The following is a 16,420-nucleotide window of genomic DNA, read 5'->3' as shown; positions in this document are numbered from 1 at the left end:
ATTCTTTGTTCAGTGCCACACAATGTACTAATGTGCATCTAATAATATCCCTCATTAAGGAGATTCCAGTGCAAGGAGACATGTGCAAGCAAAGGAAGAAAGTCAGGACTTCTGGGTTTTATCCCCAGCTCTGGGAGGGGAGTGGGGTCAAGTGGGTAGAGCAGGGGAGGGGGAGGGCTGGGAGTCATGACTTATGGTTTTTATTCCCAGCTCTGATGGAGAGTGGGGTCTAGTGGTTAGAGAAGGGGGGCCGGGCCCCAGCCTTCCTAGGTTCTATTCCCAGCACGGGGAGGGGATTGGGGTCTAGTAGTTAGCACTAAGCTAACTGACTCCACCAGCTGCAGAGTGACAGTTGACCAGCCCCACAGAGTTGAAGGCTGACTATCCAGCCTGCAGCCCACCAGCCGGAGAATCAGAGCCATGGGGCCCTGCCCCTGGAGCTGTGTCGACTCCTCTTGAAAAGCCCTTTGCTAAACATCTTTTGAAAGGGGTTTTTTGAACCCCTTTGAAAACCTCTTTTCTGTGAGCCCGGCCATGGTCACTTGGCTCCTGGGGGATGTAGGGGGTGTATCAGGCCTAGGCACCCCTGTCACAGACCAGGACCCTGCTCTTGCTCGAATAAATTGGTTAGTCTCTAGGGTGCCACAAGTACTCCTTTTCTTCCTGCTCTGTTAGGGGCTGGACAAACAGAGAACACATGCAGGGTTTTAAGAGTGTCCCTTGCGAGTGGTGTTTACCAGGCTTGCCCAACCGTTGCTGTTATGCATCGATCGCTGGGGACGGACTGGAAGCGGGGGTAAGAGGAGAATCATTCCTGGAATTCACCACAAAACATGACACCACAGGGAAGTAAGGCAGAACCTGACGGGAATTCTCAGCCCAGGGGCTTCCCCAGGAAGGGCTATGGGGCATAGCTGCGGCTCCAGCTAGTCCACGCCCGGCTTCTCCCAGCAGCAGGCCCTACAGGACTGGAGGAGGAGAGCTGGCTGAGTGGGGAGCTCCAGTCTCAGCAGGGGGCGCTGCAGGGAGCAGGGCAGATGTGCCAGCTGTGGGAGGGTAGCTCACAGCCATTGCAGTCCTGGCTTCTCCCAACACGGGGCGGGACAGGGAGCGGGGGAGATGTGCCGACTGGAGGGGAGCTCCTGGCTACTCCAGCCCCAGCAGGAGGCGCTCTGGGGAAGGTCCAGCCCCTGCTAAATCGCTCTGATTTTCCAGCGTGTAGGAATGTGCAGCCCCATGCCCCTGATCCCAGAGTCCCTCTCACACAGTTAATTTCTTTTGATCTTTTATTTAACCCTGAATACCAGCGCAAGAAGAGGCAACATGGGGGGGAACACCACAACTGGAAGGGGAAGGGCAGGGCGAGATTTGTCATCTGGTTCCTTATTCATGTCCAAATCGAAACTCAGCCGCCCATCTGCATTTGCCCCAGAACCCTGGAGTCCACCACTGCCCCCTTCCAGGGGCCACCCCCAGCATTATATTACCCCATCTGAAGTCACATACATTTCCACGGCCCATTCCCTGCAGTCCTCACTCAGGCAGAGGTCCCAGGGAGCTGAGCAACTGCAGGGCTCTTAACTGTGGGTTTCTACTTGCAGCCGTGATCCCAGGGCCAGATCCTCCGCCGGTGCTAATCAGAGCTGCCCTGACGCCAGCTGAAGACCTAGTGCCAACATGCGGTGCCGTGTGCTGAATCCTGCCCCCTCCCCCCGTGCCCCAGCCCCCCGCCTCTAGCACAAGGAGCTGATCTCGCTCTTGCTGCATCCCCACTTGCAGCACGAGGTGCTCAGCCCTGCCATGACGTCCCGGACGACGCGCTCCAGAGGCCAGCTTGCTTCGGCGAGGCCGCGGCCCGGTTTGCCTCTCCACCTCTCGTGGTAGTCGGAGGAGAGCTCTTGGTGGGGCAGCGTCCCGGGCAGGTGGCTGGCATCCCACTCGCTGGAGGCGGCTTCTGTGGAGTCTTCCCCTGCAGGGGGGCTGCTCAGGATATCGAGGTCACCTGCAGCGGAGGAGGAGACAGGGAAGTGGGAGGGAAGGGGTTAATGCATAGAGAACAGAGGTCACAATTTCCTGTCGACAGCAAGGCTAGAACTCAGTTTCTCCTGCTCCAGGAGCACTGACCTCTCCACTTGACTTGAAGGGAAAATCTCCCTCTTGCTGTTAGCAATATAGGGCCTATGACACACAGACGAGCTGTTCTGATTCCAGCCTGCAGAGGTGGCCACACAGTGCTCCCATCTGACATTATCCTGGTCCCTCTGCCTTCTCATTCTGACATGCAAGCCTCTCTCCTAAAGAGGCAAGAGACCCTGCTAATAGGTCACTCCCTAAGCAGTATGGTGCGCAAAAGTAAAACCTAGATGCCTTATCACGCCAAGCACAGCACAGACACAGACATCCGAGCATGGCACAGGCACAGACACAGACATCAGGGCCTCCCATCACACCAGTCACTTCACAGACACACCCCTCCTTAGTGAGATCGGGGCCCCCCACCACAGTGACTGGACAGACACCCCTTCCTGAGTGATGCCCACCCCATCGTGGGCATTTCCCTGACAATACGCCCTCCCCCCAAACAAGGTCAGTGTCTCCACTGCACCAGGAGCTGCACAGACCACCCCCCACACCTGAGATCAGGGGCCCCCATCACACTAAATGCCGCACAAAACCCTGGCTCCTCCCCAGCCAAGAGCAGGGTCCCCATTGTGCCAGGTGCTGCACAGACACAAAGGGAGAGACAGTCCCTGCCCTGAAGATCTTGCTCTCTGAACAGATCAAAGCCTCATTCTATAGATGGGGAAACTGAGGCACAGTGAGGGGAAGAGACATGCCCAAGGTCCCCCAGCAGGGCGGGTGGCCGAGCTGGGAATAAAAGCAAGGGCTCAGTCTAGCATCTGCAGTGGCAACAACAGACAAGTCCTGGGTAGCAAATCCAACACTAACCCCACATCCGGACTAGACATTGGCAGGCTGCAACCTCTGGCCTGAGCCCAGCTTCTTTCAAGGAGCAAGTGGTAGGGATAAGCTCCCCCCTTTTAGCCCCTTCCCCTCCAGGGCTGACACTCACGGCGGGTGTAGCAGGGCAGGGCTGACTGAGCCAATGCAGCGTGGGAACCTATTCCTGGCCGCACGGGGTTTGTATGCCCTATCACAGATTCCCCCCAGCTGGCGGGCGATGAGGCAGGAAGCGCCGGCAAATTTCCCAGGGGGGAAATTGCCATTGGCTTCTGACTTGTCATGGGAGCAAATCTGCTCTGGGAGCTGCTGGAGGGGGATAAATGTGGGACCCTAGATCTGCCCTTCTGGGTGACACGGGCTCCCCGGGCTGCTCCTAAGAACCGAGCAGCGAGTCACACCCCACCCTGGGGGGAGCAGACACTCAGTCACTCCTGGATTGTGCCTGAGGAACCCCCCTCCAGAGCCGCAGCACACTTCACCAACATTGAATTAAGCCTCACAATCCCCACCTCTGGGGAGGCAAGGTAGGGACACTGATCCTTGTTTTACACATTGGGAAACTGAGGCACAGAGTGGGGGAGTGAGCTGACAAAAAGTCATGCTGCAAGTCAGTGGTAGAGCCAAGAATAGAACCCAGGAGTCCTGACTCCCAATTCCCCCCCGCCTCACGCACACCACTTCTCTTCCAGAGCCAGGAATAGAACCCAGGAGTCCTGATCCTCAGCACCCACTCCCATTCCAACCAGCAGACCCCGCTCCGCTCCCATTGAGTACCCAGCAGCCATGCACGCCCCCCCACAACCCCCCTTCTCACCTGTCCGTCTCCAGCGGGAGCCCCCACAGGTGAAGATGACGGCCCGGATGAACTCCCTCCCACACAGCTTGACGCCATAGGGTGGGTTCCGGCCCTCAGCCCCCAGCCTCAGCTCCGAGAACAGTGACCCAAAAGCCAGAGCCAGGAGGAGCTTCTGCATGGCTGCTTGGGGCGGCGAGATGGACGCCAAGGCCAGAAGAGCTCACAGCTGCCTCCTGAGCCCCACTGCGGCCCCCTTTATACCATCCCGCCCCCTCCCTGCTGAGGAGCCCCTCGGAGACACCGCACAAAGGGTGGCCTTTGGCCATCAGCTCTGGTGCTATCTCTCCAGTTAACTGGCCGAGTCACTCGAGTGGCACACAGAGACCTTTCCGTTGGAGCTGGGGACATCAGGCCTGGGTGCCAGGGAGCGAGACGCTGATAACCTTTTGCTGGTTATCGCTGTGCCCAAGGCGGAAGGACAGACGTCGGCCGTGAGCCAGAGGCAGCCCCCCCGGCTCTCTGTGTGTTTTCTCTCTCTCTCTCACACACACACACACACACACACACACACAAATGCAAACCCTCTCCGTGCATGGAGCATCCATTGAAACCCCTCTGTCGTTCCCCCAGCCAACAAGGCCAGGGGTCAGAACTGCCCATGTGACAGTGCTGGGAAGGTTGGAAGCTCCTGAGGGCCCCGCTCCCTTGGACTGGCTTTTCCCACCCCTTGTGAGGACCATTACCCCCACTTTGCCATGGGGAGAAACTGAGGCACAGAGAGGGTCAGGGACTCTCCTGAGCTGTCATAGGCAGTCAGCAGTAGAGCTGGGGACAGATCCAGGAGTCTTGTCTGTCTGCTTTGCCCTCTCCATCCCTGGAGTCGTTATGGGGATCTAGCCTTTCCTCTAGACTTTGTGGATGGCAAACACTACATTCCCTATAGGGAAAGCTGGAAGAAAGCTGGTTGTGAGGCGCTCACAGCTACTCCAATCCCAGCCTCCGCCAGCAGGGGGCACTGTAGGCAGTGGGGCAGGAACACACGTAGCTGTCCGAGCATCACCCAGCTCTCCTGATTCTCCCCTGATTCTCCTCAGCAATCTCATTCCTTCAGAGCTTTCCCCACAAGCTCATCACCCAGTGCAGAGCGTTCTTGCATCACCCCAGACAGCAGGAGCAACAGTGACCTTTGCTTATCTCCTTTCAATTATGTCCTTCCTCCTCCGATGTGAGAGGCCGCGGGCTGTGCGGAAAATGCCAGCATGCGGCGCAGAGATAACCCCGGCTGGAGCCCCTCCTGCTCTGCCAGATAACAACTCATATTTCCAAACTCAGCCACAGTCCATGCTCTCCTTGGGGGGGACGCTCCCTGTGCTGGGGAGGAACAGCGCCACCATGTCTCTTTTGAAGTTTCTTATTCTTCTCTGGAGATAAATGAGACAGAGCTATGAGTGCCACTTCCCTTCCCTCAGGTTCATATGCATTTCGCACAGCAACAGCTTTGGGGCAAACGCTCCCCCTCCCCAAACCCTACCGCAAGTGCCCTCAGGCCTCTGACATCCACCGAGGAGCCTATTTTTAAAAGCGTGTTCCACAAGAAGTGCAGACCTCATCCTAGCATAGCTGCATCAACTTCACAGAAGTCACTCCTGATTTATTTCAGAGTAACAGCCGTGTTAGTCTGTATTCGCAAAAAGAAAAGGAGTACTTGTGGCACCTTAGAGATTAACCAATTTATTTGAGCATGAGCTTTCGTGAGCTACAGCTCACTTCATCGGATGCATACTGTGGAAACTGCAGAAGACATTATATGCACAGAGACCATGAAACAATACCTCCTCCCACCCCACTCTCCTGCTGGTAATAGCTTATCTAAAGTGATCATCAAGTTGGGCCATTTCCAGCACAAATCCAGGTTCTCTCACCCTCCGCCCCCTCACACACAAACTCACTCTCTTGCTGGTAATAGCCCATCCAAAGTGACCACTCTCTTCACAATGTGTATGATAATCAAGGTGGGCCATTTCCTGCACAAATTCAGGTTCTCTCACCCCCTCACCCCCCTCCAAAAACCACACACACAAACTCACTCTCCTGCTGGTAATAGCCCATCCAAAGTGACCACTCTCCCTACAATGTGCATGGTAATCAAGGTGGGCCATTTCCAGCACAAATCCAGGTTTTCTCACCCCCCCCATCCCCATACACACACAAACTCACTCTCCTGCTGGTAATCGCCTATCTAAAGTGACCACTCTCCTTACAACGTGCATGAAAATCAAGGTGGGCCATTTCCAGCACAAATACAGGTTTTCTCACCCCCCCACCTTTTTTCTCAAAAAACACACACACACAAACTCACTCTCCTGCTGGTAATAGCTCATCCAAAGTGACCACTCTCCCTACAATGTGCATGATAATCCTGATTTACACCATCATAACAGAGAAAGTCTGACCCAGCAACTCAATTTAAATTGAAGGCTGGAGCTGTCCCTATGGGGATTTGAACCTGTGATAGCAGGAAGTTTCACACCTACTGCTTGAGTGCTCTGAGCCCTTGGAAAGCACAACCCAAGCTGCATGAATTTGGTAACTATGATAGATTTTTATCTGAATGCTAGACCTAAAGTATCAATTCAGGGATCTTGGGAATCTAAGAAACAGGTTTCTTTCTTTGTCACTTTCATCCAACAGGCAGGGGATTGCACAGGCTCAGAAACAAAAATCTATGTGAAGACAAGAGAGGCGTCCCTCTGGGCCTGGCTAAAGCACATTGGCACATAGGACCTGCCATTCCCAGGTGAGGAACTGGGCTGGATCATCCCCCCCGCCGTCATGCTTTCTGGAGGCTGCTATCTCATGCTCCAAGATCTCAGTTCTCATGATTTTTAAAAAATAAATGAGCGCGGAGAAAACACCACTGGACTGTGGTCAGGCGCTCGGGCGATGGCGATGGGCGGCAGCACAGAGCCGAACAGGGAAACGGTACGGCGACGGCTGCGGAGAAGCGGAGCGTCCACCCTCCGGCGTTCGTTTATTCAGTCCTTTGTGCGGGTGCAGAGGAAGCGCCAGACGTTCCCCAGGCACCAGCACGAGTGACGGCACGGGGGCCAGGCAGGTCAGGATCTGGCCCTGTGGCTTTGAGGCGTGTCTGTGCCAATGCGCTATGGCGGGTGCCCGCTTGTGCCGTGCCCCGGAGCACCCAGGGCTGCGCCCGTGACATCACTGCCTCAGGCACAGGGTGACGTCACACCCCGAGCAGTGACGTCACAGGTTTGAGACCGGCGGTGCTCCTTGTCCCCTCCAGCCACAGCAGAGACTGGCGGGGCAACCCCTGGCCTCTACTAGCCAAGAACTACATTTCCCATCATCCCCCAGGGCAGAGCCCGCTTGCGCGTTGCTCCCACGCTGGGGCGCGGCTCTACAGGGCCCAACTGCCGCTTCCCCTCCAACTGACTGAAGGCGGTTCTAGCCAATCGCAACCAGCCAACGCCCTGACTGGCCAATCCCAACCCGCCTCCTCAACCCCCCCCCCCAGCTCCACCCCGAAACCGACGGAGGAACTGCCCAATCAACGTGGAGACGGACGTGGAGAGAAGCCAATCAGCACGCTCCAAGCGAATCAGACCAATTACAACCAGCATTGGAAAAGCAACGTCCAAAGAGTAGCAGGGCCTCCAGCCAATCAGAGCGAGAAGTGCGAAGATTGACAGCCGGGGTACCCAATGGAGCGGTCAGCTCCGTCCAATCAGCCCAGGGGCCTCCCTCTCTCCCCCTTCGGCCCCGCCCGCAGCCGAGGTGGGTAGCAACAGTTGCCCCGGTGAGGGAACACGGAGGGCGCCATAGCCACGGTAGTCGTGGCGACCAGGAAACCCGGCAACAACAACAACAACCGCCCCGAGCGGACCCCCCTCCCCCCACCGACTAATCGATACCCTCCAAAAATCCGGCACCGCCGCGGCCGATGACCGGCGGCTCCACCCGAGCCCGGCGCGTCGGAGCCTGAAGGGAAGCGGCCTCCGCGGGGCTCCGAGACCGGGCCGCGGGGAGGGACAGTTCAGGTGGGTCCTACTCTAATTCCCCCTCCACACAAAATGGCTGCGGGGGATGGGCGCCGGAGGGGCCGCGCCCCTGAGAGGAAGGCGCGCGCGGGGGCGGGGGGGTGATACAGTCGATTACTCGGAGGCTGCTCGCGCTCGAGTGAGGGCCTGGCCGTTGCCCCGGGATTAAGAAGGGCCCAGGCTCGGTGGGCGGGGCTTACAGCGCTCCCCGGTGATTGGTGGGCGGACGGGCCAATGAAAAGAAGCGGGGCATCGGGGGCAACCAATGGGGGGAGGGGGAGGGGCTAAAACGGGGAGCCCCCTGCCCCCAGCACTAGGATGGGTTTCCAAAGTGGGGCGGGGTTCCCCCCCCTTGATGTCATAAGGCACGTGGCAGTGTCAGGGCCCATGATGTCATCCGGTGACATCACAAGGCCAAGCGGTGAGGTTGTCAGGGGGTCATCACGGTGTGTTCCCGTGCCCGCGCGCCCTGGCCACGCCAGGCTCTCCCAATCCGTGGGGGAGGCTGCAAGATCCCGCTGCCGGCCCCCCAAGATGTTTTATGATGACGTCATTGTGAGGCGTTGCCAGGTCAGCGTAGCGAGGCGTGAAAATGACATCACCCCCACGCCGTGATGGGTCGTTCACCTGTCATTAGGGTACAGCCTCGTCTCGGCCACGCGCAAGGCTGCATTAAAAAGTCAAGATGTTATTCCAATGCCACAGGCTTCAAAATGACCAAGTGTGGCATCAGAACCTCTTTGCACCATGTAGTGATGGTGATGTCAAAATATCAGCATTGCATGCATAGATGTGCATTATAATATCACCGTATGATGTCAAACTCGTCCTGGCAAAAGGGGGCCTTGCCTCCGAGCAGCGTTGTGCCACAAGATGTGAAGATGATATGTTGAAAACTTCATGTCTTAACCCGATGGCCGTCATGTGGAGTCACAAGGTGACAGGAGGTGACAGTGCCTTTGAAACGTCATCACTCCACCAGGCAGCACGCTGACGTCTCAAAACACCCTCACGCTGTGGGTGACATGTCACTTGTGTGTCAAAATGGCATCAAAGCTGCCGCTGCTCATGCTTGTGCAAAATGTCATTTTGACAGTGTGTCAAAGCATTGTTGTGTTGTCACACTATGGCACTGGGAGATGACAACATAGCATCAAAATACCACAGAGCAGACACAGCATGATCACATTTCCTAGGCCCTGGAAACAATTTCCAAACCCATGAATGTCCTCAGTAAATTGAATCCTGTCAACAGAATTGGAGCAATTCAGGAAAATTAGGGATGGGGACCATTCACCAGGGAAATTACCTTCTCCCTGGCTCTAAATTACCCATTCCCTGGCTTTAAAAGTTCAGTAGGGGGTGGATTTGCTCCTTCTGTATATTTTCCTGTGGTTCGCATTACTATTAAATAACTTTATTATGATGCTGCGTTTATCTTGGTCTGTGGCTGTGGATCCTTTGTGTGACTTTCCCCTTGACCTCCTTCTGGGCATTTCACAAATAAATTGCAAGGGGATAGGTAAAATGGGGAGGAATGAGATGTTTTTATATAGAGAGATGAGGCTTGGGGGGAGTAGCTACTAGGAGTTGAATGGACATTGATCAGTTTAGGTTGAGTGAGAAGGAAGAGAAGGCTCTTACGTTGCAAAAGTCGGGATATAGGATATAAACTTGCGAGGTGCTGAGTGCCCTCAACATCTCTTGAAGCCAGAGGGAGTTGAGGGTGCCCAGCACCTTACAGGATCACACCCTCTAATCAGGGATCTTGGCTGTAAATTTGTCATTCCAAAAGCCTGGAGAGTTTTAATCCATTCCTGTCATCCATGCCCTTTTGTATCAGTCTGCCCCAGCCAGTGTTAACTGGTCCGTTTTAAGCAAATCACATGTTTTGTGAAGAGATTCCAGCACTTTGTCTCATGCATGTGGAGGGGAGGATGCTGTTCACAGGATCTAACTGGAGAACAAACCATGCTGCTGTGTCAGATGAGAAAAAGAGACAAGATAGGCAGAATAGTCTGTTGCTTTGATCCTTGGCAAGACAAATCTGTCGTTTTAAAGGGCCAGTGGAGCTGGTGTGAGTGGATACTTTGTGTTATTAAACACTAAAATCAACACAAATACAGTACAGGGACATGCTCAGGTTAAAGAGCATATGTTTTTTAAAAGTGTTCCTGCCTTTCTTGGAAAGGAAGGGTAGTTTTGTGATTAAAGTACTGGGAATAAAGGACTGGGAGTTAGGAGTTCTGGATTCCATTTCTAGCTATACGAGAGGCTTCCTCTTTGACTTCAGGTAAACCACATTAACCGCTCTGTGCCTCAGTTTCTCTCTCTGAAAGATGAACATAATGATACCCACCTCCCAAAAGCATTAAGAAATTTAATTCATAAATGTTTGCAATAGACAGTGTTAGAGAAGTAAAGAATATTAGTAATTATCATTAGCTGTGTTACTCCTGACACCTTCAATTTATAAAATGAAAAGATTTTACAAACCTGATTCACTTCTCACTATTTATGTTGGGTCTAGGGCTAAATTTGGTCAGTGAAAACAGACTGGTTAGTTTCACTTTTATTTCCTCACCAATTTCACCTTCAGGTTCTCATGCAGTAGCTCAGAACTGCAAAGTTGGCAGCCACTGTGGTCTTTGTTGCTGTGGTTCCTCCCCTTTGTGCAGCAGACATGGGTCTTCTCAAGCATCTTTGTGTGCTTACACTCCCATATAAAGCACCTCCAGACTGGGTCCTGCACATTATGAAATAAGAGATTTAATCACAAGACTCAGGCTGTTAAATTGAGGTTCCTGGCCAAATTCCAGTTCAGGTGATTCCATTTTGCCTCTGCAGTTTCAGCTGGATATGGGCTTCTTCTTCACTCCCTCTCCTAAACTATATGCTTGCTGTGTGCTGTTAAACAGCTGCCACATTCCCCCCCAGAGATGGCTGCATTTTAGTGATAATGCCAATGTGTAACATGCATGCCAGTTTCATAAGCTCCCTGGAATTCTTTAGAAGGAAAAGGCTCTACAGGAACATGAGATAGTTATTGTCATTTTGTAAGAGTTTTTAACCTTCAAAGCTTGGTGAATTTCTTGCTGATGAAAGGTGTTGGATTGAGATCGCTCTGCAGAACAATGACAAGGCAAGCTTCCCCTGTGCAAGCTTCCCACCTCCAGCCTTGGAGGGACCCACTCTGGGGTAAGAGGCAAGTATGGCCCATTTAACCATTAGCCAAGACAGTCAGCTAGGTCCCACTGTAAATCCTAACATGCTGAGGGAACTTGTTCACACCATCGTTGTCCCCTCATACTATGGAAGCCTGGTTCAGGCTTGCAGGGTAGATGAGAATATTTAGATAAATTAGAAGTATTCAAGTCGTCAGGGCCTGATTAAATTTATCCTAGGGTGCTTAGGGAACTAGCTGAAGCAATCTTGGAACCGTTAGCAATTATCTTCGATAACTCCTGGAGGATGGGTGAGGTCCCAGAGGAGTGGAGAAGGGCAATCATAATACTTGTCTTTAAAAAGGACAAAGACGACCTGGGGAATTATAGACCAGCCAGCCTAACTTCGATACTTGGGAAGATAGTGGAACAAATTATTTAATAATCAGTTTGTAAGCACCTAGAGGACAATAGAGTTATAGGTAATAGTCAGCATGTATTTGTCAAGAACAAATCATGCCAAACCAACCTAATTTCCTTCTGTGGCAGCGTTACTGGGCTAGCGGATGCAGTAGACATGATATATCTGGATTTTAGTACGGCTTCTGACACAGTCTCACATGACAGTCTCATAAGCAAACTGGAGAAAGTGGTCTAGATGAAATTAGCATAAAATGGGTGCATAGCTGGTTGACAAACTGTACTCAAAGAGTAGCTATCAATGGTTTGTTGTCAAATGGGTATGAAGAATCTAGTGGGACCCGGCACAGGTCTGTCAGGAGTCCAGTACTATTCAATATTTTCACTAATGACCTGGGTAATGGAGTGGTGTGTATGCTTATCAAATTTGCAGATGACACCAAACTGGGAGAGATTGCAAGCACTTGGGAGGATAGGATTAGAATTCAAAATGACCTTGACAAATTAGAGAATTGGTCTGAAATCAACAAGATGAAATTCAGTAAAGACAAGTGCACAATACTGCAGTTAGGAAGGAAAAATCAAATGCACAAGTATAAAACGAGGAATAAATGGCTAGGTGGTAATACAGCTGAAAACGGTCTGGGGGTTATAGTGGATCACAAGTTGAAATATGAGTCAACAATGTGATGCAGTTGCGAAAAAGGTTAATATAATTTTGGGGTGTATTAACACAAGTGTCATACATAAGACACAGGAGGTAGTTGTCCCACTCTGCACGGCACTGGTGAGGCCTCAGCCGGAGTTCTGAGTCCAGTTCTGGAAGTCACACTTTAAGAAAGATGTGGACAAACTGGAGAGAGTCCCCAGGAGAGCAACAAAAATTATGGAAGGTTTAGAAAATCTGAACTATCAGGACAAAATAAAAAACTGGACATGTTTAGTCTTGGAAAGGTCGACTGAGGGGGGACCTGAGAGCAGTTTCAAATATGTTCAGGGCTGATACAAGGAGGATGTTGATCACTTATTCTCCATGGCCGCTGAAGGTAGGACTAGAAGGAATTGGCTTAATTCGCAGGACAGGAGGTTTAGGACAGATGTTAGGAAAAGCTTTCTAACTAGAAGGATAGCGAAGGACAGGAACAGGCTTCCAAGGCAGGTTGTGGAATCCCCATCATTGGAGGTTTTTAGGAATAGGTTAGACAGACACCTGTCAGGGATATTCTCGGGGGCTGGATTTAATGACCCTCTTGAGATTCCTGCCAGCCCGACATTTTTGTGATTCTATGAGAATAAACCATTATGTGCAGCATAATTCAGGATCATTGTTTAAACACACTCCAATCCTGTCTACCCTGAAAAAGCCACCTGTCCTGTGCTGTTATCGCAACCCAGTAGGAACTAGAATGTGGCCAAGCCCCTAAGGTGGTCACTAGGAATTGGCCTGTGACCACTTCCAAACTCATTTCACATGGGTCACTAAAGAAACCGTAGAAGCTGCAATTTTTGGTCACTACCAAATTACCAATGTAGACTGGGACCAGCAGCCTAGAGGTGACCCCTGAACCAGCCAGTTCCCCCAGCACCTTGCAGCTGGATTGGAATGTCTCTCTCTCATTCGCAGTGGTCACTGAGTCTCCCAGCTGTCTGCCATTTGCATTCATCTTGTGTAGAGGAAGCTTCCATAGCATATTGTTAGACTACTGTGTGCTTTAAAAAAAGCACCATCCACAGATCGTAGCAGCCTCTGTTGGTGAAGACCTGTGGGATGTATCCTCTGACTGGGGCATTCAGTAGCCCGGAGTGTTCCTTTGTTCTGGGGGAGGAGGACAGTTTAATGCAATCCGGAGGCCCTTTTAGAAGGTTTTATGTGCCTGATTTGAGAGATTGGCCCTCTTGCTCTGCAGCGTTAGAAGAATCAGCAAGTGGCTGGAGCCAGGAACTTGCCTCTGAAGGGGCCGCACACCCACGCAGGCTCTTCAGCATCTTGGAGAATCAGGACCCGTATTTGTTTGCTGTGATTCATCCCGGGGGTGGGGCATGGATCTAAAAACAGACAGGTTATTTCCAAGCTTGGCGTGTTCCTAAAGGAGTGACCAAGGGCACAGGAACCTTTGGAATGTGGATTTTGCCTTGTGCCTTAAGCTGAGCACTGCAGCTTTGAACATGCTGTGGCCTCCCTGCCTGCTGGAAAGCAATCCTGACTATCGCAGTGCCGTTGGCATGTGGGAAATGCCTGGCTAGCCGCATGTGCCCATGGCTGCAAATGATCCATAGGGGACACTTAGTAATGTTGGAAAAGAGACATCTTTTCATTGGGTCAGAAGCTCTTCACATCTTCAGTAAGATTTGCAGATATTAACTAGGTAATCCTCTCTGTCTCCACAGGAGGTTACCGTCCTTATCCCCATTTTACATATTGGAAAACTGAGGCATGGGGGATGGCTCACTCAAGGTCACAGAGATGGGCATAGAATCCAGGTGTCTTGACTCTTAGATCACACATACCTCTCAGAGTGGGGAATAGAACCAGCTCAAAGGTCTGCTTTAAGAACTAGAACTTCTCCTTCCCAGAGGCTCTAGGCATTAGTTCTTTCCTACCTGATGCTTAGATCTCTAAGCCAGTGGTTCTCAACCCGGGATCCGGGACCCCCGGAAGGCCGTGAGCAGGTTTCAGGGGGGCCACCAAGCAGGGCCAGTATTAGACTCGCTGTTGCCCAGGGTAGAAAGCCAAAGCCCCACCGCATGGGGCTGAGGCCCAGGGCCCTGAGCCCTGCCATCTGGGGCTGAAACTGAAGCCTGAACAATGTAGCTTTGCGGGGGCCCCTGCAGCATGGGGTCCCAGACACCTACCGTGCTTGCTACCCCCTAACGCCGGCCCTGGATTTTCTATGCAGAAAACTAGTTATTGTGGCACAGGTGGGCTGGGGAGTTTTTATCGCATGGGGCCGGGGGGAACCCCTACTCTAAGCCGTCTCTCCCAGCTGCAGTTGTGGTAGAAGTGTGCAGTGCTGCTGGGTGAAAAGACCTTTAGAGGTAGGGATGTGTGTGTGTATGCTCAGATACTTGTATCTACTCACACCCTTCCTTGGGGACCTGGTGGTGAGAGACAAAGGACCAGCCCTGTCCCTGGCATGCCCAGTGAGTCCTATGGTCCGGAACCCCCACACCCAAAGGTTGGTGGTAGATAACAATGAAAAGCTGAAGGGTCACTGATGGAAACCCAGCCCTTGCTACATGGGGGCTTGGCCTATTATGGGGCCTTGGCCCTATCATGAATATTTATTCAGATGCCCAGCCTTCCCTGTCCATATCCAGCTTCCTCCCCCTCAGAATATCAGGGTGCCCTTATCCTGTAGGTTAAGATATTAATGTTTTTTAGCTCATTATCATAGACATTACCTATTGCTAAAGCAAGTTTGTGGTTAAACATCTGCCAACTATTCTATCCGAAAATACCCAAGCCCAGGCTCTGCTCAGTGTTCCTGAGGTTGCCTGGTATCGTTATGAACCAGCTCCCTCTCTTGAGCAAGCTGTTCCCAGTTTCCCAAAATCTAGGGTAACTGTCAGGACATTTTAACAGTGCTAAGAGTCATGGGCCTGCTTTACTTATGTTAACCTGCTTTAGCCAGTGTCTTACAGGGTACAGGCCTGTAGATTCCTTGTGTTAGTGCTGAGTAAAATAAAAGGCTAAAGTAGCTCTGTGGGCTCCGAGAGCCACCGAGGTGGAAGGGACAGGGAGAGCTGTGATGCGAGTGACAGCTGGGAGGCATGGAGCTGGGAAGCACACTAAGGGCAAACAGGCAGCCCTAGAACGGCTCTGGGGTGGGAGCTTTGGCAGATCAGAGTGACAAATGAAAACTGTTCTCGAAAAGCTTCAGGCAGTCATAACTCTGGAGCCTGGGCTGTTGTCTCTGAGAAGCAACTGATGGCCTTGTGTGCTGCTTACAGCGCGTGATTCTTATGACTTCTCCCTCAGAGACCCTTGCGTAGGAGCGCATACGCCAGAAATGCTGCTGTCTGAGCTTCTGTCCTTATCTTTAGCAGAGCGGGAAATGGACTGGGGTGTGCAAAGCTGAGTGGAGTGTCTTCATGCCCTTCCTCAGAACACTTCCCCTCCGAGGAGCTCAACTTGCTTTACAAATATTAATCAATCATCAGTGGTATCCCTGTTTTACAGATGGGGAAACTGAGGCACCAAGGGGCAAAATGACTCAGCTGAGCTCCTCCAGTTGACTCCATTGATGGATTGGAAAGTGGGACCCAGGAGATCTGACTTCCAGGCTCCTGCTCTTACCCTTAGATCACACTAAGGCTGACAATCAGCGTGGTGAGGTTATACAAGGCTAGAAGGCATTGTGGTCTGGTGGGTAGAGTAAGGGACCAGTTGGAAAGAAATCTAGACCTGGTCCTAACTCTGCCACTGACTCATTTGTGTGTGCTTGGGAAAAGTCACTTCCTCGCTCCATGCCTCAGTTTACCCACGTCACTAGCATCTCCCAGAGGCTTTGAGATGCCTCATTAACTAATGCTTGTAAATTGCTTTAAGATCCTCAGTCCAAGAGTGCTTGGGAGTGTCAAGGGATTATTGTAGACTGGAATCTACCACCATGGGCTCGCTTGTAACATGAACATGCTCAGTAACAGGAAGTGTGATGTGTGTCAGGCGTAAGAGTGAGCGCTCTCCTTCTCTAATATATCTGAGGCCTGGCACCCTTCTGATGATTGGGCCTGCTTCAGACCTTCAGATTTCTAATAATATTTGACTTTTGCATAGCACTTTTCACTGCAAAGCTTCTCGTAAACCCTTCAACATACACCACCAATGAAATGCAGCCACTTCTGGGGCTTAGAGGGGCAATCAGCAGGTGCACAACGGCAAAAAGAGGGGAAATTTTGGCCATGAACGAGAGACTCTTTTGAAAAGTGTCCTGGGATGTTTCCATATCCGTAGGAGCTGACGGGACCTTGTTTTAGTTAAATTTTATCCATGAATCTCCGACAGAGTGAACTGCACA

General features: G+C 52.0%; 1 protein-coding gene across 3 annotated transcripts; it reads right to left on the bottom strand.

The window, feature by feature from the left end:
* Window positions 1-1,272: 1,272 nt before the first annotated feature.
* Window positions 1,273-7,819, bottom strand: RLN3 (relaxin 3). 3 transcript variants are annotated; one of them, XM_007066349.3, is made up of 3 exons: window positions 7,693-7,819; window positions 3,779-5,181; window positions 1,273-2,002 (listed from the first exon to the last, which is right to left on the bottom strand). In XM_007066349.3, the coding sequence occupies exons 2-3, from the start codon at window positions 3,936-3,938 to the stop codon at window positions 1,734-1,736; spliced, it is 429 nt and encodes a 142-aa protein (XP_007066411.2). In that variant the 5' UTR covers window positions 3,939-5,181; window positions 7,693-7,819; the 3' UTR covers window positions 1,273-1,733. The 3 variants fall into 3 exon arrangements, 1 of the variants encoding a protein (XP_007066411.2); XR_006286642.1 differs by having other exon boundaries at window positions 1,870-2,002; window positions 4,945-5,181; XR_006286643.1 differs by lacking the exon at window positions 7,693-7,819 and adding an exon at window positions 5,292-5,397 and having other exon boundaries at window positions 1,870-2,002; window positions 4,945-5,181.
* Between the last annotated feature and the right edge of the window lie 8,601 nt (window positions 7,820-16,420).

This window comes from Chelonia mydas, chromosome 20, assembly GCF_015237465.2.
Source record: "Chelonia mydas isolate rCheMyd1 chromosome 20, rCheMyd1.pri.v2, whole genome shotgun sequence".
NCBI lineage: Eukaryota > Metazoa > Chordata > Testudines > Cheloniidae > Chelonia > Chelonia mydas.
This window is presented reverse-complemented; position numbering and strand designations above follow the sequence as displayed.